This window comes from Chrysoperla carnea, chromosome 1, assembly GCF_905475395.1.
Source record: "Chrysoperla carnea chromosome 1, inChrCarn1.1, whole genome shotgun sequence".
Taxonomy (NCBI): Eukaryota; Metazoa; Arthropoda; class Insecta; order Neuroptera; family Chrysopidae; genus Chrysoperla; species Chrysoperla carnea.
Genome location: NC_058337.1, coordinates 61,018,686 through 61,041,295, shown reverse-complemented (window position 1 = coordinate 61,041,295; position 22,610 = coordinate 61,018,686). Strand labels below are relative to the sequence as shown.

Here is a 22,610-nt window from a genome sequence, read left to right as displayed (position 1 = left end):
TAACATATAACGTGTTTTATTAAGATTTGCAAAATTTAATTTAAAATTGAAGATGTCAAAACATTCCCTTCGTTAACAATTCATTCCCAAACGTCATCTTCAGTTCCTTTTTGCCTCAAGGTATCCACCATCGTCTTCCCTGCATGTAATTGTTATACCATGCATATATGAAATATACATAGTATATTGAGTTTAGTCCCAAGTTTGTAACGCTTAAAAATAATGATGCTAGGAAAAAAATTTTGTCGTAGGTGTTCATAAAATCACCTAATTAGTCCATTTCCGGTTGTCCGTCCGTCCGTCTGTGGACACGATAACTCAAAAACGAAAAAAGATATCGAACTGAAATTTTTACAGCGTACTCAGGACGTAAAAAGTGAGGACGTAAAAAGTGAGGTAAATGAGCATCATAGGTCAATTGGGTCTTGGACCCATCTTGTAAACCGTTAGAGATAGAACAAAAGTTTAAATGTAAAAAATGTTCCTTATCTAAAATCTAAACAACTTTTGTTTGAAACATTTTTTCGTAAACATCACTGTTTACCCGTGAGGGCGCCAATTAGGCGGAAATTATATAATATGTACTATACTTGATTATCAGTTATGTATGTGTCGATAATGAAATTAGAAAAGCTATTTATGTGCATATAAATGTTATTGTTATCACTTAAAATATTACAACACGTTCGATAAGGTTACCGTATAGCATTATCAATTCGAACGTGATTGTTAAACCTTCCATTCGTTGGCTGTAAGGAGTGTGACTATGAACTTGAGACCACCAGATTAATTAAATTATACCAAAAATTTTTTTAATTTTTGCATTAAACTTAATGAGAAGCCGTAAAATATAAAAATTGTTCACAGAATCATATTTTTATCATGTTATTAGGTAACATTAACTATCACTTTTTGTATGTTCAGGTGGAATTTTGTAATTGATTGACATGTTTGTATGTGTTATGTGATAAAGAAATCAAACACTAACTATGTATTTCAACAATTAACTTAGTCAATTGTTTCTTTTCACTTGTTCTATTATAAAATTGTTTAAATACACTCCTACATATTTCAGGATTGATTTCTTGAACCGTTTGCCTCATAATATATCCTAACGACCATTAACATTTCTATCGAACTTTCTTAATTTTTGGACATCCTGTATATTCGATGTCAAAAGTGAATAGATGAATGTTAATATTTTTGAAAGCAGAGCTTTATTATAAAGTAAAATTTTTTTTCGAAAACCTTGAAAATCAATTACAAAATTCCACCTGAACATACAAAAAGTGATAGTTAATGTTAATAACATGATAAAAATATGATTCTGTTAACAATTTTTATATTTTACGGCTTCTCATTAAGTTTAATGCAAAAATTAAAAAAATTTTTGGTATAATTTAATTAATCTGGTGGTCTCAAGTTCATAGTCACACTCCTTACAGCCAACGAATGGAAGGTTTAACAATCACGTTCGAATTGATAATGCTATACGGTAACCTTATCGAACGTGTTGTAATATTTTAAGTGATAACAATAACATTTATATGCACATAAATAGCTTTTCTAATTTCATTATATTATCGTATATTTTTTATAAAAATAACTTATATGACATGATTTTATATCAATACGATTTTTATTTTATAACTTTAAACATTTGTAACAAATTTCAAATACATATATAAAATTTTAAATAATGGCCGAAGAAGATCCACTAGCACAGTTAAAAATTGAATTGGTAATTTTTATATTTATACTATTGATATGGGTGAAATTGAACTGTTTTTAAAAATAAATCAGTAAAAATTAGTGTTGCAATTTGAAATTTTGGTTTCCATTTGTAGGAGGTTTATAATAAGTAACATAATGATATAGTATAGTTGTGTTTCATTTTAAAGAATAATAATAATACGCCAGTAGAAAGAATCTTACAAAAAAAAAAAAAGAACTAAAATCGCAAAGCTCAATGTAAAACTTCTTTTTGATATATCATTTGGGCCTCTTAGTGGAGTGTGAAACTACGATTTGCAAACAAAATATTGTGTGCTACCTGCGTAATACGTGAAAACTCCAAATTTTTCACGTATTACGCAGGTAGCACAATTTTTTTGCTTTCAAAACATAGTTTCACATTCTCCTAAGGGGTTCTAATAATATAGAATCAACTGTTTCTGACACGACCAGTAACAGTTGACTTTACCTAGGAAGAGTCAAATCTTACTGGAGAATCAACTTTTCCTGTATCATATTGATAAAAACAGAATCATTTGGTAAGAACGTAACAAAAGCGGATACATGTTAATCGGTCCCCAGCATTTTATAAAACCTACAATACACAGAATTTAGAAAACACATACGGCTCTGATTTGAATAGCATGTAAGTTTTCTTTCTTTATAGCTGAGATTTATTTAATTTAGTTTACGGAAAATGAAACAAAGAATGAATCAAATCGTGATCAATGGTCAAATAAAACTGAATTTTTACTGTCTAGTTTGGGTTATGCAAATGGAATGTCGAATGTGTTGCGATTTCCATATCTCTGTTACAGAAATGGTGGAGGTAAATATTGTCGATTAGTTTTTCAGTCGCTTCTTCAATTTTATAATCACGCTTTCTTTAAATTGTAGGGGCTTTCTTAATACCCTACTTGTTAGTCCTCTGTCTTTGCGGAATTCCTTTATTTTTTATGGAATCAATTCTGGGTCAGTTTTCTGGACAAGGTGTACTTGGAGTATTTAAAATTTGTCCGTTATTGAAAGGTCTGAATCCAATAAGTTCAAATAATTACAATTTTACACATTAATTTTTATTATTTATTCTATAAAGGCTGTGGATATTCAATCGTGGTGTTGAATTTAATTACTACAGTGTATTACCACATCCAAATACAAATTCCTTTAATTTATATATGGAATTGTTTGCAAGGAGCGTTACTATGGGAAAAATGTGATAATTCTTGGAATACCGATGGATGTATTGACATTGAGGTAGTATAGATTAATTAATTTACTGGCTTGCCGAGCACATTTTTAAGATCTCAGCGTCGCAGTAGTTAAAAAATGCACTTTTTATCAGATCTCCAGCTGATCATTTCCATTGGAAAAAAGATCTAGAACGATTATAGAAATGCATTGATATATATATTATATTATATATATATTTCTTTTGTAGAAATTTTGTATTATTGTGTTTAAAGCGTGCTTTTGACAGATGATTCCTTTCGTTATTTAAAAAGATACTCTTCTGTGTTGTTGATATTTGTAACTTTTGATAAGTACTTTTCTTGTAAATCTTGTACTTTATCGTATTATCTCTTTTTTGTAAAATGGGCAGACTTTCATTTTTGATGTGAGCATTATTGCCAAAATTCCCTGTTTAGTCAACTGCCCCTCGGTTCATTTATTTCCCATTACTTTGTACTTTTTGCAAATTAGTAATATTTATAGATTTTGAAATTCATGTAAAATAACATTTACTTAATTACATTCAGCTACAAAACAATATTTAAAAATAATGTATTCAAATATAGCCAATCTAAATTATTAATCGAGGGTAATCACTATAAATAGCATATAATCAACAATCATAATTATGGCGAAGCCATACATCTGTATCACAGCCTATGTCTATTAAGTGACCAGTAATAAGGTTCCAATTAAAATCGGTAGATAGAGTCTTCCTTAGAGGGATTGCCGATTAGTTTTGATGATTCTACACCTGGTCGTAATAAATTCGTTAAACATCTATGTCGGCGTATCCAGTTTTAAACCATCCATCTGAATAATACTTATAAATTATTTGTGACAAAAATGTACCGCACAATGTTGAGCTTAATTTGAGGTACCTTGTAGTGATCAGTTTTTCTTGCAAACGGTTTCTATCGTATATAATGTGTTTTAAAAATATTTTATTATTTTTTACCTTCTTGTAACGAATTAGCTAAAAAATTTCTTCCAATTTGTACTGAAGAAAATTTGTTGAATTTTAAGCAAACTTGCGTATTCAGATAAAATCAACGACACCGAAAGTATAGTGTTAGGACAAAATCGATCGATTTTCTGAAGAAATATTTAAAAGATTGTTTAAAATCGAGCCGTTAATGTTTAAGGCAAACTAATTTTGTTCAAAATGTTTTAGAGTAATAATCATACGTTAAAAGAATCAGGAACCAACAATCTGTTACAAAAATCTGCAGCGGATGAATATTTTCAGTAAGTTATTAGCATATTTATCGTTGCTAGCTTCAAAATGTAAACTATTTAATAATTTTGGACGTCCCTTTCCACTGGGGATGCCAAGGATAAAAGTTCTATCACATGAATATTCCGATTCTTGGCTTTACCGAGCTTGACAGACGGTAAAAAATCAAAAATTATGTATATCAATATAAAATACGCCTAATAAAATTGGATCTTTTGTAAAATCATTGACTAATAAAATTAAAATGAATAAAACAAAAATTTTATAATTTTTAGTAACAAAATATTGGAAATATCAGATGATATAAGTGAAATAGGAGGTTTTGTTAGACATTTAGTTATTGCAAATATCATATCCTGGTTAATAATATTATTATGTGTAATTAAGGGTGTAAAATCAGCCGGAAAAGCTGTTTATATAACTGCAACATTTCCTTTTGTAATTATATTTGTGTTATTTGTACGAGGAATTACTTTACCCGGTGCAATTAATGGAATAATATATTACATTTATCCGGAATGGAATCGATTATGGAAATTTAAGGTATTCTTGAAAAGTCAAATAAATTTTACTCTTTACTTGACATTTTTTTTTTTTTTTTTTTGTAGACATGGGTCGATGCATGTAATCAAATATTTTTTACTGTTGGCCCTGGATGGGGTGGCTTAATTGTAATGAATAGCTTCAATAATTTTGGAAATAATGTAAAAATGTGAGAACTTTATTTTGAAAAATAAATATTCGTGAAGTGTTCTATACTTAATGAAACTCCGATCGTTGAATTTGGGTATAAAACAAGGTTTCTAACGCCAGCGAAATATTAGCTACCTTATAAAAATAGGAAACTATCATACCTTTTTTACAATACCTATTCGTGTAAAATTATTCTAAGGTTCTACTTTTATCTTCATATTCTCATTTTTGAAACCGAAAAAAAGTGCTTCACAAAACTTACGCAGTAAGTAATAAGTATAGGTAATCAAGCTACCTAACTTCAGGTTATTGAAAAGTATAAACAAAAATGATTTTTTTTGGGCTTTTTTTTTATCTCTATCTCTGCAAAACTTCTTCAAGCTAGGTACGTGAAAAAATGCCCAAAAAATAGCTGCCTGCCGGCTATATTCTTCGATTAGGTATCGTGATGTCGTTCATCTAATTTTAGATAAAAGTTCTTTGGTCAGGAACGTCCCACATGCCATTTACGCGAAAAAAGAGCGCAATAATAAGGTTTATGTTTATTTTAAATCGTCGCAGGTCAGAAAGTCGCAGTGTCATTGTTTTATTTATCCTATCCAAAGAGTGTTACAAATATAATATGACTAAAATATTTTCTGTCCTGCAGGACCTTATAAACGGCTGTCAAATATTTTTACATTTTAACAATTGTTAACACCCAGAAATTTTTTTTTTTTTTGCAATTACGGAAAAATATTGTTTTCGAAAATGATCTCAAAGGACCTTTCTGGGCTGTACATCTCTAAAAAATTTCCACCCAGTTTTGTACGGTGCCATGTTGACAATGACCTTTGACCACGTAATTTTACGATGTCACAATAACCGAAGCACTTAGCCATTTAGCAGTTGTAGATTTCCGCCATTTTTCCCTAAGTCTCTAGCCGGAAACAAATTCAGAGCGGTAAAAGTCACAAATAAAAAAATTTCATTTTCTTAATAAAATGAAATGCTGTAAAATTAGCCCAGTGCCAATGCTCAGACTAAGAGTCATTATAAAAAGAGTATTATAATTGGTATCCTTCAGTTGTTAATTTATTGTATATCCACAATTTCATACCAATCCGGATCATTAACATTAAGGAGGTTAAATCTGAGACTTTAAAAAATCCCCTTTCTGCTTGAATGATACTCGATCTTCAAAATTTCGAAAAAAAAATAGAAAAAAAAAACTGACTTTGAAAAAACATTAACAATCACTTTCAGTGGCATAGAATACACTATTTGCACAGCGAAATTATTAATTATCATTTTTTTCAGGGACTCAATTATAATTCCGTTGATGTGTAGTTTTTCAAGTATTTTCGTGGGATTTGTGGTATTTTCAGTAATCGGATATATGTCGTATAAAACCGGTTTACCGATCTCAAAAGTCGCGACAGATGGACCTAGTTTAGCATTTGTGACATACCCACAAGCCATATCCAAATTACCATTTGCACAATTATGGGCAGTTTTATTTTTCTTAATGCTTTATTTATTAGCAATTGATTGTATGGTACGGCTTTCTCTATGAAATTAAACCCCAGCATATTTCAGCTATAACTTCTTTTTACAGTTTGTTCAAATAGAAATTATTGTCCAAAGTATTTTGGATGAAAAACCAAAATGGCGCAAATATAAAACGTTTATAATAATTTCAACAATATTTGTTTTGTTTTTACTTTCACTACCGTTTTTAACACATGTAAGTTAAAAATTAAACACTTTTTTATAGAATATAGTTAATTTAATTTAATTTCGTTTTTTTTTTCAAAGGTTGGAATGTATTACGTCCAGTTGTTGGAATGGTATTCATCTTCAGCATCCTTACTGGCAATAAGTATCACAGAAGTGATAATTGTTGGGTGGATTTATGGAATTAATCGATTTTTAAGAGATATAAAGTTTATGTTAAAATCAAACATTTCATTATTGTGGATAATTTGTTGGAAATATTTAGTACCAGTGTTTTTGCTGGTAGGAAATAATTAATAATTAGGGTTAATCGAAAAATATAATTGTTAAAACTTACGATGGCATCACTGTAAAAATATCGTAAAATAGAGATTAGTAATCTTTAATCAAATAATTAATTGAATAAGTAATTAGTTGAAAACTCTCTTGGCATGCATTGAATAATATGAGCGTTAATTCACAGTAAAAAATTTGATTCACTACCTAGACGGACGGCTATTGAAAGAAGCTATATAGAGTGTCCAGCTTCAAACTAAATCAATGAAGCTTTTTGAGAAAGAATGGAATGTCCAAAGGTGTTATACTCGGAGTGGGACATTAATTTGACATATTAACTTCTTTGCATTTTCACTGTTTCATCATGCATCTACGAAATTCATAATTATGCAGAGATTCGAAGGTTGTTTGCATTTCAAAACGATGTCATAGACGAGAAAAAAATTGTCAGAAACGTGATAAAACCGTGTTTTCGCGTAAAGTTCCGATTTGACTTCAGCTAAAATCCTTTCTTCGTTTTTTAGCACTACACCTTTCCGATTTTTTTAAAGTAACTTCCTGCACTACTATTTTTTCAAAGTATTTTTTCTAAAAAAAATACTATTTTTCTTCTAATTATTGCGTTGAAAAACCGGATGAGATGATTTTTTTTTAATACTGAGGCATTTTTCGCCAAACTCATGACTACTGACAAATTTTACCTAGTTGAGAAATAAATAACGATTGCTTAAAGCTTCTTTCTTGTTATTCTGACAATAGGGTCCTTATTTTTTTGATACATTTTAATTTTTATCGAGAGGATGAGAAACTGTAACATCATTTAAAGAAAGAATTATGAAATTCTTTTCAATAAATAACATTAACTTTTCAGTTTCTTTTTTTCACAACGGTTTTCTTCAATACTGAAATAACGTACAATAACAAATCATATCCAGAATCGCTTATTTGGATTGGATGGTGTAGTAGTTTCATTTCCATTATATGTATCCCAGTCTATGCAATGTACAAGTTACTTCAAACTCCAGGATCCCTCCTTCAGGTAGGTTTTATACTATATATAATTATTTTAGTAATAAATATAATTGAGTTGATTTTATAGAGGCTGAAAACTAATTTAAAAGCATCGCTTGACTGGGGACCTTTACTACCCTCGAATCGAAGTGAATGGTTATCGTATTCCAACAGAAAAATCGAAAATTCAAAAATAGACGCTTAGTTTTAAAAAAAGTAAAAATATATTTGTGTTTTCTTAGTCTTAATTATTTTACAAACATTTTTGGTGTTTTTTTTTTGTATTTGAAAAATAAAAATTTATTTCATTCTGGGTTGATTTAATTAGTGCAAAAATTAAAATTAAACAAAGAAAAACCTAGTAACAGAAGAAAATTTTTGATAGTGTTTTTGACCAGAAAATTATAACATCAAATTAAATCACTTATATAGTTCCTGGAGCTGGAGCCAAGTTTAAGTGGTGGCTTGCGAGTGGAGTGTTTCCTGGGAGTGGAGCAATGTGTAAGGATCCACGAGTGGCAGCTACATATCTGCAAATTAATATTAAAATTTTAATAAGCGTTACAAAAACTTTATAAATTAGTTAGTATATTTACCCTGGTTGGATTGCTTGTGCAACGGCAACTGGAGCTACAGCAATATGGGAATAAGCGTAGGGTGTTGCAATTAAACCTGGGGCAGCAATGTATGGGCTGGCAATGATTCCAGCATTAGCAACAGCAACGGCAACAGCCAAGAATGCAATTACACACTGAAACAAATATTTAAAATGAATTTTGTCTTCTCTCTTTTTTGTGTCAAATTTTTTTAATTTGAAAATTTGATTAAGACCAATTCCGATCGATAGTGGTGTGGTGCTGGTATATAGCCTGCATTCTCACTTAGTCGATTTGTGCCGAATTCATTAAGTGTTTTAATTCATTTGTATATTCGTTAACGAAGTTTTGTACAAATATTCAAAAGCAAGTTCTATTTGCATGCGATTTGATATTCTAATTCGTTCCCTAACAAATTATAGGAATAAAAATAATAAAAGTAGGTACGAGATTACGAAATAAAAGATACGAATTGTCGTTTTACGGGAAAATTTTTACTTGTGGGTTTTGTACACAAAATTCATGTCATAACAGCTGAATTTGAATATCTTGAATATGTTCCAAAAATTATTTGTTGAAAAGCTCCAAAAAGACTTTTACCTTTATTTGAAAACAATGACATAATGAAAAATTGGGCTACAACATAAACTTCAAAAGAGCTTTCAATAAAGCTCTTAAAAAAGTTCGTGTATTAGAGATTTAGAACAAATAATTAGAGAGAGTACAACAATACAAAATTTTATAACTGATAAAAAATTTCTTTAAAACAAACTTCAATGAATGTAAATTATTAATAACAATTTTTAAATTAAAATTCTGTCTCAAAACAACTATTTTATTATCTCATCTTCAATGCAGAGTTTTTTATTTATAATTCCCCAAAATAAATCTTTCCCTAATCATTTTAGAGTGGCTCCATCACCTTATATCACAAACTGTATTAAATATTAATTTACTTAATATTATCCAAAAATATTGCACAAACCACTGCATTTCACATAACCGAATACAAACATACGAATATAACAGGTTTAAAATTTTATGGTTCCGTTTCAAAATTTTCGGCAAAGCACAACAATATTGAACAATACAAGCTAATTAATAACTTACCTTCATTTTGTTTTAAAATAGAATTAACTTCTTCACTGATTAAGGAAGACTTATTTCTGATACATATTATTGATTTCAGCTCTTAATATATATACCATATTATTCCTGGACTACGTCATTATGATAGATTTTTTTTGTAATAAAATCAATATTTTACATACCATATGAGGTAGAGAGTAAAATCAAACCTTATTATATTATAGTAGATATTATTACGCTTAATAAGAGTAAAAAAAATGCAAAATTAACCTTGATAATATTGAATAAATAAAAAATAATAAGATATGTGATAATTGTGTGTCTCACAAGTATCTATTTAACAAGGAAACGACATTTAATTATTTAATATGTCGTTAATAAATCTCTCTTTATTTAATAATAATTATTCTATTTGAATAAAGTAAGATGGCCACACCCGGGCGTGGTATTACATTATTAAAACTAGTTTAAAATTATTTGTAGCAATTTCTTTTAAATGGTTTTTTTTTTATACCAATTATTTTATCATAGTAAACAGTTTTTTTGGTCTTCTCATTTTAAATGTCAATAATTGTCTTCATTGAAGGTTGTTTAATATTGTTATTCATTATAACGTCATGAGGTGCGTAAGACGGAAGCGTTTTAATGTCTGCAATATTTAATAATTTTAAACTACTTGTATTTAGTACCAACTGACAAGATCCAATAGTGTGGTGTGCTCCTACATGAATTTTTCAAGTTTTTTTTTTGGAGCGAAAATAGATGGCAGCGACAACTTATAATTTTTTTTCGGTAATCAGAAAAAATAGACCGGGAAAAAATATACCGAAAATTTTATAGACCTGGAGTATTGTTGTAATTGTTGAGTTGGTTGGGTTTAGTTTGTCGACTATAGAGGAGTTGGTTGGATTCAGAAATTTTTAGTTTTGGGTTCAAAAATGGATTTGGTTTCAGAAACTTTATATTCTGTCTATTTATTTCGGTTTTATTTTTTCCGGTCTATTATACCATTTATATATGTAACTAGCAGATACCCGCCCGCTATGCTGGACAATTTCCTTTTTAAAACAAAGACTATCACGTTATAGCCCTCACTTATCCCTTCTTTTGTTCACAATTTTATGGATTTTAATTTTTAACTTTTTAGAAAATGAAGTTTTGCCCATGATACTCGCTGACATTGTAACTTTCTATAGGTCCAATCATTAAATTAACATGATTTTTATATTTTTGGATCAAAATTATCCCATCCACCGAGTTTCATCAAAATCCAAAACAAAAATTATTTTTTCGTTTTTTTCGATTTTTTCAAAGGGACATTTTTTCATCTTCAATTTTGATAAAACTCAGTATACAAGGTAATTTTGACCCTAAAAGTTCAAAAATCAGGTGCATTTTATATAAACTTTAAATTAAATTTTATACCTAATGATATATTACGTACATTCAGGGTATAAAAAGCATTGGGTGCTCAACATGCTAGTATTATAAGAATGAATGCAGATGATTTTAAGATTAACTTTAACATGAAAATTACAATGAATTGAGTATTTTATACTTTTTAATCCATTTGGTGGTATTAAAACATATTTTTGATATAAATTTTTAATACAAAACTTAAAAAGCGTATGTATGTACTAATATTAGTGTAACATGTAAGTTAGTACTTCAAGCCTCAAGGGATAAAGTTTTGTATTTTTGAATATTTGTTTCCGTTTTTTCCTATCCATTGCCACTTCCTTCCAACACTATATTCAAAACTGTTGAAGTTCTGCTATTGCGTCTTTTAATCGTTTCTTTTATGGTCGTCCCTGTTTTGTTCACCATTTTATTCTGTAAGCATTTTCTTCGAAATCCTTTGCACTGCCATTTATAAGTACGCCCGACAAAAGTTAGGCACCATGTCTTAACGGTATGTACTCTGACGGGGTACATTTGATACCCTTCCTTGTGTGTTACTCCTCTAAAAGTTTTTCGTAAAATTAACCTTTTTCAAATCTCAATACAGTTTTCATTGTTTTGTTCATTCAGGACCATATAATACTCTTATTAGTGTTTTATAAAAGAGGACCTTTAAATTATCAAATAACTCTATCTTTGCTTTCCTTCGGTAGTCTTTTAACGATATATGCTTCCTCTTCATTTTTGTTATGGGGAGATAAGGAAAATTTATCAGTTTTTTCTTATTGAGAAGTTCTTTTATTTTCAAATACAATATTGATACTAAACAAAGACAGAAGGGGAGACCGAGGTAATAAAAACGTTTTTATTAAAGGTATCGCTTGCTCATTTACATTGCGTCGTGTTAATATCTCTAGATTATACACACCATTCAAAATTCAAAAGTTGGAGTCACTAATGGTTGTGCAGTTAAAACTTACTTAATCTTCACTGGGTTAAAACTGTTTCAATTAATAAAAATTTATTATTAAATGTGGTGAATCGGAAAATAATAACATTTTAAATTGAAAATTAGGGCTTTCAGCAAATATTGACTGGGGATAATATTTATTCAGTTCGATTTAAATTAATTAAAAAGACTAAAAGCTACGCCCTTGTTTTGGTTTGTCGTCTAAACAGATATCGAATTTACACACATCGTCTTCGCCTGAATGCAAGTAAGCCCGTCAATCATTTATGAGAATGAAATTCATTTTTCCTAGTATTCTAACATGTAAGACAGGATAATAGTAGTAACAATTATATAAGGCTTAATTTTAATTGCATATAAAAAGTTGATGAATTCATTAACCTTGTAAGAACAACTTATTCTGGTTTATGTTAATTTTGTTAATTGATTGCTTATTATATATTAAAACATAATTACTGGGTTTGACCGTACTACTTATGTAAAAAAAATACATTGTTCAAAATAAAATATTACTCAAGTCAGAGATTTCTTTGTTTATCAACTTTGTAAAACAATAAGTAAGTAAATTATATCGTAAAAATTGTAATATTTCATGAAAGCACGTACTCGTGCTTTCAAAAACGCACGCAACAAAAATCAAATGGATACTTTTTACAGTTCAAATTAAAATTTTTCTTAACAAAACTGGATATTCTATCTTTTGAGATACTTTGTTAAACTGCAATCTCTGATTTTTAAATAATATTCATTTCAAAATAGCTTTCAAAACAAATTACTACACAATGCTTGAGACCCATATTTAAGAACCTAAGTATAAGAGTACAGAAACATTTTTTTAAATATGTAGAAGCTTATTTTATGAAAAACTTATTTTAGTCTGGTCAACAAGTTCAGATTTTGAAGATCATCGTCAATTTTTAGTTTTTTCGGGTACGGAAATCTTAGCTCGCACTTGAGCTAAGAACACTCTCTGTTTAATTATCTTTCAAATGAAAACAAAAAAAATTAAAATCGTTTCTCCGTTCAGGCGCTACGATGCCACAGACAGACAAACACACAGACACACACACATAGCGGTTAAACTTGATAGCACCCTTTTTTTTTAGTTGGGGGGTTAAAACATGTCTATAAAATCGTTGTTAAACAAACACTGTTAAACTAAAATGCCTTTAGCTTATGTTATTTTATACATATGAAGAAATTTCGAAAAACATGGTACTTCACATTAACAAATCTACGGACGTTAAAACTTTGCATATAAGGATAATTAAACGTCCGTTGAAGCTTATAAACCATTAGAATTAAGTATTATCAAAATTCTAAGAAAACGTTGAGCTAATAATAGAAATTACACATACGCAGCGAACCGTCCTTGGTCGCTGTACTGTATACATCACCTTTTATGAAATAAAATTTTCCGGTAAAAAACCAAAGAAATGCTTGCATGAGAATGGAACCATTTGTAGATTAAGGTATTACAAACAGCAGATACTTTCAGCTGTTTACACTACTAATTTAGTGAATACAGTTTAATAAACATCATTACCTTCATAAGAATAATGGTATTGTGGAGCAAAAAAATAGAATCCGTGCCAATTAAAGATCATCCACGAGCTTTATCGTAATTTTATGCTTTTTTCATATTGATATGTACAAACTGTTTCTGAGGATCATTTAGTTTAAAAAGTTTCGTAGTACAAAATAACATGTGCATTCTCCTGAACAACTTTTTTTACAATGGATCAACTTTCGTGTAATTAAAACATTTGAAAGGTATACGCTGTTGGTTGATTATTTATTTAACATTTTTTTATGGTTATTAGAAATATTATATGAATTTGAGATATTGTTTAAAACGCTTGATTAATGAAATGAGATTAATTAAAAATGAATATTGAAATACCAACCAAAATAATATGCTTATACAATCTGTACGTTGCCGGTTCTCCAGATGTGACGCATAAGATATCATAGAACTATAAAATATATTTATGGAAATATATTTTATTCTTCTTTAATCAGGATTGAAAAATTAATGTCTACGTTCGTCTTTTCTTTCCTGATCAGCAGGTCTGAGTCTGGCTTATCTCTTTGGACTTGGGATGCCCTGAACTGTCACTTAAAAGAGAAGAGTGATAAAAAAGATTAAACAATTTTTTAAACCCTTGAGGCTTTTTGTATTATTAACGAAATAGGATTTCGTTAATTCTTATTTGTTATTTGATAAATTCTCGGTTATTTGTTTTTCTACTCTGACTATTAGGCGCAGGAGGCAAAAATAACTCATAATCGTAGCTGGTAAATGATTTTGGAAGAAATTTTATATAATAACGTTATTCTTTTAAAAACCAAACAAGTTTTGTTCGAAATATTTTTAAGTAAATTTTATGAAATTCTGCAATCTACTGAGTTTTTAAGTTTCAGGAACAATGTTTCTAAGAAAAATTACTTTTTATTTTATAAAGAATATTATGTGAATGACGAATATTCGTTTATAAGATAATTTGAAATGTTAGCTGCCGACCTAATATTTCAAACAATAATTACAATTGATGAAGCCGAAGTAGAGGACAAAGAGTCTGGTTTTGTACAAAAAGTTGTTTTGGCTCTGGATTTCCTTTATATGATTTCACAAAGAATTTCGATGTGATATTTTTACTATTCAAATTTGAATGAAACTGTCATGAGAAAGCTCTCTTAGATAAAGCTATTTTATTTGAGTAGCTAACTCAAGGGCATATTCACAGGTTACAAATATTTTTTCTTTGATAATGATACAATTAATTGTACATCATATTTACAGATTTATATAAACAATGTACCTTTAGATACTCTGTGCTCTGTGAAAAAAAAAACGCATGACATTACATAGAGTATATATACTATAATGTGCGTTTTTTGTGACACGGAGTATAGGTATAATTGATACTACTTGTTTCACAGAAATCAACGAACCAATACCATTATGATATTTAGAAGTAAGTAAAGACGAGAATTTCTTACGTAATAAATAAACAATATACAATCATAATAAAATCTCCATATTGTTTCTCAAAGGTATTATTTCTTTCACGATTCGAAAAATCTCCATTATAATAATCAATTTTTATGAATGTAGTTTCATTTTGTAGATAATTTTTTTCATTAGACAATCAAAAATTGTTGTTTTTGAGTAAAAAATAATAATTAAAAAATTTTTTAGAACCTAATTTTTTTCTCGGTACTTAAATATATTTTTATAAAAGGTGGCTGTATTAAAATATTTTTTGGATGTAAAAATTGTCTGCATTATATAGGAAAATATAAAAATTATATAGGAATTCCCGAATCGAAGGCCATGTTTCTACTGTGAGTTTAACTAGGTGCATACTTAGTGGTGTCTACTTGAGGGTCAGCAAAAATTTTGTACGAATCATCTATTTGAATATCATATTGCCAAGATAGGTATTCTGTCTAAGATATTAACATGTTTTAAATAAAATAAGTTTACACTAAAAATATAAAAAACTAGCAGATATCCGCCCGCTTTGCTGGGCAATTTCTCCTTTAAAAACAAAGACTATCACATTATACCCCTCCCTTTTGTTTACAATTTTATGGATTTCACTTTTTTGGTGGAGAACTGTAACTTTTTTGAAAGTTTTGTCCATGATACTCACTGACATTGTAAAATTCTATAGGTCCGATCGTTAAATTAACCTGATTTTTATACTTTTTGGATCAAAATTTCCCCCGTCCTCTGAGTTTTATCAAATTCCAAAACAAAAAGCGTTTTTCTCGATTTTTACAAATTTCCCGTAAAAAAACTGCAAAAAATCGAGAAATTTTTTTAATCTCCAATTTCGATAAATCTCAGTATATAAGGTAATTTTGACCCAAAAAGAGCAAAAATCGATTGCATTTGATGACTGGTCGAATAATTTTTGAGATACGGGAGAAATATATAAAGTTAGTATACCTTGGTATATATTTTATACATATACATTTAAACTATAAAAATCAAATTTAATTATATGTAGTAGTAATTTTTAACTAATGATTACTTATGATGTAACTTAGATAATATGTTGCATTTAAATAAATAACTTCTTGTTAATAACGTAATCACTATTTGAAAAAAAAAACTGCCGTCCTTTCTACACATACCCTTGACCATGAAATTTTTTTTAATAATACGCATTCTTATTGTTAAACTGACATGTTGAAAATGCTAAATGAAATAATGGATAACAAAGAATTGAACTGAATTGAAAAATGTTATTACCCGTTATGCTGTAACTTCCATTTCATTGAGACTTTTTTCCATTTCTTTCGCCGAAAATGCTTAAATCGCAAAAAGGAAAATTATGAGTCCAAATTTTGCACTAACTTTTTAGAAGATTGTTCAATATCTAACAATGAAAGTTATAGAGAGCATGACGGGCAATAACATTTGTCTAAACAATTGTTTATTATTACTCATTGTTTTCGCGCCAGAGGTCGCCAGAGTTGCGCACTCCCGAACAAAGCACATACTGAGTTATTTAAAAGCAGCTTATGCGCTTCTAAAACATAAATAATCCGTATATATTGTTATAGAATTATTGCAATGTGAGCATCGTAAAATATTACAATTATTTGTTTCAAATTTTGCACTAACTTTCCAGTAGATTGCATAATAAGTCACTTACGCAAGGGGTAGCATTCTGCCTTTTCATATTTAAACTTACCTTTGACCACCCTAAGCGTAACCAAAAAGTCGGACTTTCCTCCAAAAATGAGATTTGAAAATCTCTAAAAATATATCTTTCTTAAATTTAGAATCATAGTTGAAAACCATGGAAACATTAAAAAAATATTTTGTATGAACATTGATAAATTTTGATTTCAAAATTAAAAAATTTTCTTCAAAATTATAGTATTTATTAAAATTGAAAAGAGAAAAATTATCTCGTAAAATGGATCAGGATTCATATATGTCAGCGTCCATTATGTCGTCGACTTTGGGATCCGATTATTATACGAAAGTAGAACAACCAGTACTTGAGCCTTCTAATGTATTAAGACGTGCCTCTGTGTTTAATTCGCAAATGTCGACCACTAAGGACGGTTATGAAAACATTAAACGACATTGGTGGAACGATTATGATATTGTTTATGCGTAAGTAAAACATTGAGCTAAATTTTTAAAGTAGTTTACCAAACCATAAGATTCAGGCAGAATTGAATGTTTTGTATCATTCATGTTCAAATATCAAGTGACTAAATATCTATTTTAGAAAAGTTTTAATGTACCTACTATAAATTTACAAATTTAAAACTAGCTGAATTACTACATAGCCCAGGAAAATAAAGATTTTTCTGTATAAAAAACCCATGTGAAGTTTTTTCAGCGGTATTATATTAACTCGGATGCAAGAAATTTCCTATGAAAATTTCTTTGCACAATCATGTGCGCCAAAAAAATTATTCAAGGTCAAATATCACGTCAAATATTAAGTTTATGAAAGTTTTAGTAATTATAAAATTTGTACGTGAGTTAATTTAACATAAACAGGTTTAAACAAAATTTCCGTGGAAACAATAATTTTTGAGAAAAGTTAGAACAAGTCGTTTAACTAGTCCTTTAGGTTAATATTGTATATTATGAATATTCTAAGACAAATAAATGGAGTATTTAATAAAATAAATGAACTATATGAATATTTATAATAAGAAGCTTTCGTGGAAAGTTGTATTCATACATTTTTATACCATGTATATATGAAATATACATAGTATATTAAGTTTAGTCCAAAGTTTGTAACGCCTAAAAATATTCATGCTATGAAAAAAATTTTGGTATAGGTGTTCATAGAATCACCTAATTAGTCCATTTCCGGTTGTCCGTCCGTCCGTCTGTGGACACGATAACTCAAAAACGAAAAGAGATATCAAGATGAAATTTTTATAGCGTACTCAGGACCTAAAAACTGAGGTCAAGTTCGTAAATGAGCAATATGGGTCAATTGGGTCTTGGTTCCGTAGGACCCATCTTGTAAACCGTTAGGGATAGAGCAAAAGTTTAAATATAAAAAATGTTCTTTTTAAAAAATAAAAAAATAAATGTTGGTATGTGTAGCTATTTAAAAATGGATATCTTTTTTTATTAACGTGACGTCAAAAAACAAACGATTGCGTCATCAACACAGTCTATACATGGTATTTCAACAATTAACTCAGTCAATTGTTTGTTTTCACTTGTTTTTATTGATGTTAACCAAAAAAAAAAAAGAGTTAATAATTGAATTCGTACTTTATCTTGAGAACTAATACCTCTTCGGATATTTTGTACAGAACTTGTTTATCAAAAATTAACTCACAAACAAATTTTATAATAGCTAAAACTGGCATAAACTTAATAGTTTACCAGATATTTGGAAAAATACCTATTTTCGAACCTATGACCTTGAATAATTTTTGCATTATTCAAGGTCATAATTGTTGCATTCAAATAAAGATAATCCCGGTGAAAAATATCACTCGGGATTTTTAAGTATTTTAGCTATTTTTTGTCTTATTTTTCTTGGTTATTAAGAGTCTATAGAGTGTTTTTTAGCCAGAAAGAAAGCTGAAATTGATTTGATAATATTATTATTACACTGTGAACAGTTATAAATACAATTTTACCAATTATAATAAGAAAAACTCAACTTTGACGCATAGAAAAATAGAAAAATACAGTACTTCTAAGCAGATTCTAAGCTATTGAAAGCTTATAAGCTTAAACTTAGAGTCTACTTATAAGTAGACTCTAAGTTAATGATATCTTAATTTTAGAAAAACTTTGAAAACTACTATCTTTTCAGAAGCAGAAATTAATGTGAAAAAAGCTAATAAAGTCTTAAGGATATTTAGTTTAAAGAAATATTTTGATTTCTATTCATTTTTGCTCTTATACAATGTTAAAAAAAAGTAATAATTGCAATACTGAGGCTGAAGGCATCTTTAATTGTTACGAAATTTTATTGCATTCTTTTCTAGTAGTGCTTAGTAAGGTTTAAATAAAAAACATCCATACATTTTTTGCATCTTTTTCGGCATTATGCAGTACTGCACGTGCCAAAGCTCCATCAAAACAAATAGCTTCTAGTAGACGTGTGCATTTAATATTTATATACATGTAACGCTTATACTGCATATTAAAGGGGGTGTGCATGCGCCCATGTTGCTTATTTTTTGTCATACATCGCCGAGAATTTGTTATGTAAGAAGTTATCAAACAGGACTTAAAGAATGCATATACTTAGTCTAAAACGTAAGGCTTAGAAAATAAAGTTAACTTAACACCAAGATTTTTGACAAACCACGCATTTTTGCTTAATCTGATAGTTATTGCATCATAAGCAATTAAAACCAATTGTTTATAGCAACTTGATAGTTGTTGTTTATAACAACTATTAAAAGTAAAACAATTCAATGAAAACTTAAAATTAACCTGAATTAGGGTACTCTCCAGAACTTTGATAACGTGAGGCTTCCTTCAAAAGTGTAAAACATTAACTCTCATTTCTATCATTTCGGAACGATCTGGATGGAGGTATTCATTGTATTATAAAATGTTCTTGATCTCATTAGCATCTCCTAGGACGTTGAGAACGAAACTCTTATAAAAAAGAAATTTGTGCCGAAATTATTTCCGGATGGCAGAACAAAATTACTGGTAAAGTAGATAAAAAGTCCTTATTTCAGTATTTAATAATATACTTAATGATTGGATTTCAAAACTTACGAAGAGGGAAAACTAATCGTCTTTTACCAATTCTGCAGGAAATCACTGATGTTAAGATCAAAACTGGATGAGGCATTGAAAATGCGAATTATTTTCCATTTAATTATGCATTTAAAGAAATTAGTCAAAGTATTTAAAACAGTGAAGTGCCTTCAGTTATTTGCTGTTTGAGTTACCTATGTTTAATAAAGGAATATTGTGGGCGAAATGAACCTCAACTTCTTATTGTTATTGCTTCTTCTTATGGCTTAAAATAGATATCGCAATATTTGGATCGATTTTAGTCCGTATCTCGAAATTTAGTGGATGGGGTAATTTTGATCCAAAAAGTATAAAAATCAGGTTAATTTAATGATTGAACCTATAGAAAAGCTTCAATGTCAGCGAGTATCATGGACAAAACTTCATTTTCAAATAAGATGGGGGCTATATCGTGATGGTCTTTATTTTTAAAGCAGTAATTGCCCAGCAAAGCAAGCGGGTATCTGCTAGCACTTATATAGGATTAGAGTAACAATGTTTATAGTGCATAAATAAACTAACTTTTCTTAATAAACAAAATTATCTAAGTATGTACCTAATAAAAAAAAACTTTTTTATTTATTAATATTTTATCAGGTCACTAGTCCATGTCGTATAGGTATGGTAATATCGAACGTTGTAGTTCATCGACTTGAAATATTTATATGAATGCCCTATTTTATTAATAAAATGCAAATATTCTATAATAAAATTGCATTTAACTTTTTCAATTCAACTCAACCGATATGATATGATATGATGCATTATTTTATGATTTTTAAACAAAAACAAAATATATTAAACTGAAAATATTATTACAAGACATTTATGAATAAAACAAAGAAGAGCATAGTATTAAATACCTAATATGAAAATATAGTTTGAACTATTTTGTGAATATTATTTTTTTAAACATGCAATCGTTATAAAACACAAATATAAAACACAATTTTGTCATAAATATGCATCAGCTTATTATTATGAGCTGTGAAACTTTGAATAAATATTTTTGTATATAATTTTGTTATTGAATTTTATGAATTTAAAGAAAATCTTATGTAAATGAACAAAAAACAACTATTTTTTGGTAAAGTTGTGTTAAATGTTCAAGCTCTTGGTCAGTAGTAATCTGATTCACTCGAAGGTCGGAGTTGAATTTCTCTATACTAAAAACCCATTTCCCAACCTTAAATTTTTGCCTTTAAGTTTTTAAAGGTCATGGCAAAGAGCTCTCATTATTTCTCGATGATTGCCTTTTTCGCTTTCAGATCATTTAGGAAATCTTGATCAAAAATTTAAGATAAGCAGATGTTCTATGGTTACTTCTTCATCACATTCCCTGTAGAAGTTGTAATCCTTGATCTTTTCACCTTTAATGCTATTTATTTTGAGTCTCACTAGGAAGGTTATGATATCCCTTGGTGAAAGCTGTTACTACTACCTATGAACCTGCAGTGGAATTCCAAAGCTCAATAGCGACGATAATCGTTATCATTAAGCTAAGATAATGATCCGTCTATCTATTTTCCGTCTAAACTAAGTCTCTGGATTAAATAATTTCTATATCATATATAAATGGCTTTGTCTTGGCTAGCAGAGAATCAGTAACGAGAAATTCAGAATTTAGTTTCTAAGTTTATGTAACCACTTAGGATGAAAATTAACCTTTAAGGACGTTCATGCGTGTACCTGTTTTGCTATGTGCGTTCATAGGGAAACAGTATGTAAATTTTAAAGAATTTTGATTAGTAGAAAATAGAAATTTTTTTTGAAATTCTGTGAAAAGTTTAAATAATAGTTAACTGATAAAAGTTTCAAGTATGGTTATCGATATAATTTTTGAAAAATATCGATTTATATTTTCCATTTAGTCTCATGTTAAACCTTACTTTTAGTCACTTTTTAAACTTAAAATTTAATGAAATTAATTCGATAACAGGATATTTTTCCTGTTTTAAATCAAAGAAAATCATTTAAACTATCGCTTTATCATATTGTTTTTAATTTCTCTACTAATATCGTTGACGCATAAACGTCCTTAAGTGGTTAAAATACCGAATTGACAAAATTGGCCATTGATAAAAATATACAATGATAGAAAAGCCGTGACCTGGGGATGTTAGTCTTTTTAGAAAATCTGAACTGTGTCCGATTATTGGTTGACTGGTAGTTGAGTACAAGACGAAACATTTCTTCCTTATAAACCAACCATAGAGTATCTATACAATTAACTATTTTGTTATATTTAGTTATTTTGACTTCTTTTTGATGGAAGAAAATTTGTTATATAATTGTTAAATAATTTTCTTTTCCTAATTAAAAAGTTCATTCAAAGAATGTTGCTACTTCAACTGGTGAATACAAACAAGTAGTTTCGGGAAATTACTCAGAGTAATAATATGTACTATTGCTTAGATTAAAATGAGCATTTTGTTGATAACTGTCGCTAGAATAGAAAGAAATGGTACGGGATTGACAATAACAGGATCTAAGCCTTCTAATAGGTGAGTAAAAAACTTTTACAACAGTTTCGTGAATATCACTCTTAAATAAGTTCAGTAAAACCATCAAAATACAATATGGCACGGAAATAAATCTGATATTGAGACAGTGTGGTATAGTATGAAAGCATTTAAAGTTAATTGTATTCAACGCCAAGACGCCTTCTTGGAAACAGCCTGTGAACGTTATCAAACTATTTTATTCATTTTAGTTGGTTTGAAATGCATGGGCAGTCCCACGAATAAATACGTAAAGCACGTGTTTCTGCAATATTAATTCTGCACTCTATGTACAAGTCTCTTTTTTTCTATATTGAAGGCATGCAAAATATAAATTTTTTAACCAGAAAAGCCTCGGTATCAAGTTGCCGTTGAGGTGATT

General features: G+C 29.0%; 3 protein-coding genes across 3 annotated transcripts in view; 2 read left to right on the top strand and 1 right to left on the bottom strand.

Moving 5' to 3' along the window:
* The first annotated feature begins 1,638 nt into the window (after positions 1-1,638).
* Positions 1,639-6,910, top strand: LOC123306095 (sodium- and chloride-dependent glycine transporter 1-like). The gene is made up of 10 exons (XM_044887973.1): positions 1,639-1,741; positions 2,422-2,563; positions 2,632-2,763; positions 2,831-2,991; positions 4,142-4,215; positions 4,480-4,747; positions 4,813-4,916; positions 6,197-6,434; positions 6,495-6,623; positions 6,695-6,910. The coding sequence occupies exons 1-10, from the start codon at positions 1,700-1,702 to the stop codon at positions 6,908-6,910; spliced, it is 1,506 nt and encodes a 501-aa protein (XP_044743908.1). The 5' UTR covers positions 1,639-1,699.
* A 1,345-nt stretch (positions 6,911-8,255) lies between these two features.
* LOC123305440 (cuticle protein-like) lies at positions 8,256-9,698 on the bottom strand. The gene is made up of 3 exons (XM_044887154.1): positions 9,607-9,698; positions 8,497-8,651; positions 8,256-8,430 (listed from the first exon to the last, which is right to left on the bottom strand). The coding sequence occupies exons 1-3, from the start codon at positions 9,610-9,612 to the stop codon at positions 8,325-8,327; spliced, it is 267 nt and encodes an 88-aa protein (XP_044743089.1). The 5' UTR covers positions 9,613-9,698; the 3' UTR covers positions 8,256-8,324.
* A 7,202-nt stretch (positions 9,699-16,900) lies between these two features.
* Positions 16,901-22,610, top strand: part of LOC123305907 — a 78,275-nt gene continuing 72,565 nt past the window's right edge. Inside the window, exon 1 of the mRNA XM_044887745.1 lies at positions 16,901-17,096. Coding sequence (XP_044743680.1) covers positions 16,912-17,096 — 185 coding nt within the window. The 5' untranslated portion in view covers positions 16,901-16,911. The remainder of the gene's footprint in view (positions 17,097-22,610) is intronic.

Bases quoted from the DNA above. Each gene is read 5' to 3' on its own strand.
- LOC123306095 (XM_044887973.1), top strand. From the start codon at position 1,700: ATGGCCGAAGAAGATCCACTAGCACAGTTAAAAATTGAATTG. The intron at 4,216-4,479 runs GTAAGTTATTAG...TATAATTTTTAG, and splicing joins GCAGCGGATGAATATTTTCA to TAACAAAATATTGGAAATAT. The intron at 6,624-6,694 runs GTAAGTTAAAAA...TTTTTTTCAAAG, and splicing joins CACTACCGTTTTTAACACAT to GTTGGAATGTATTACGTCCA.
- LOC123305440 (XM_044887154.1), bottom strand. The intron at 8,431-8,496 runs GTAAATATACTA...ATTAATTTGCAG, and splicing joins GCACAAGCAATCCAACCAGG to ATATGTAGCTGCCACTCGTG.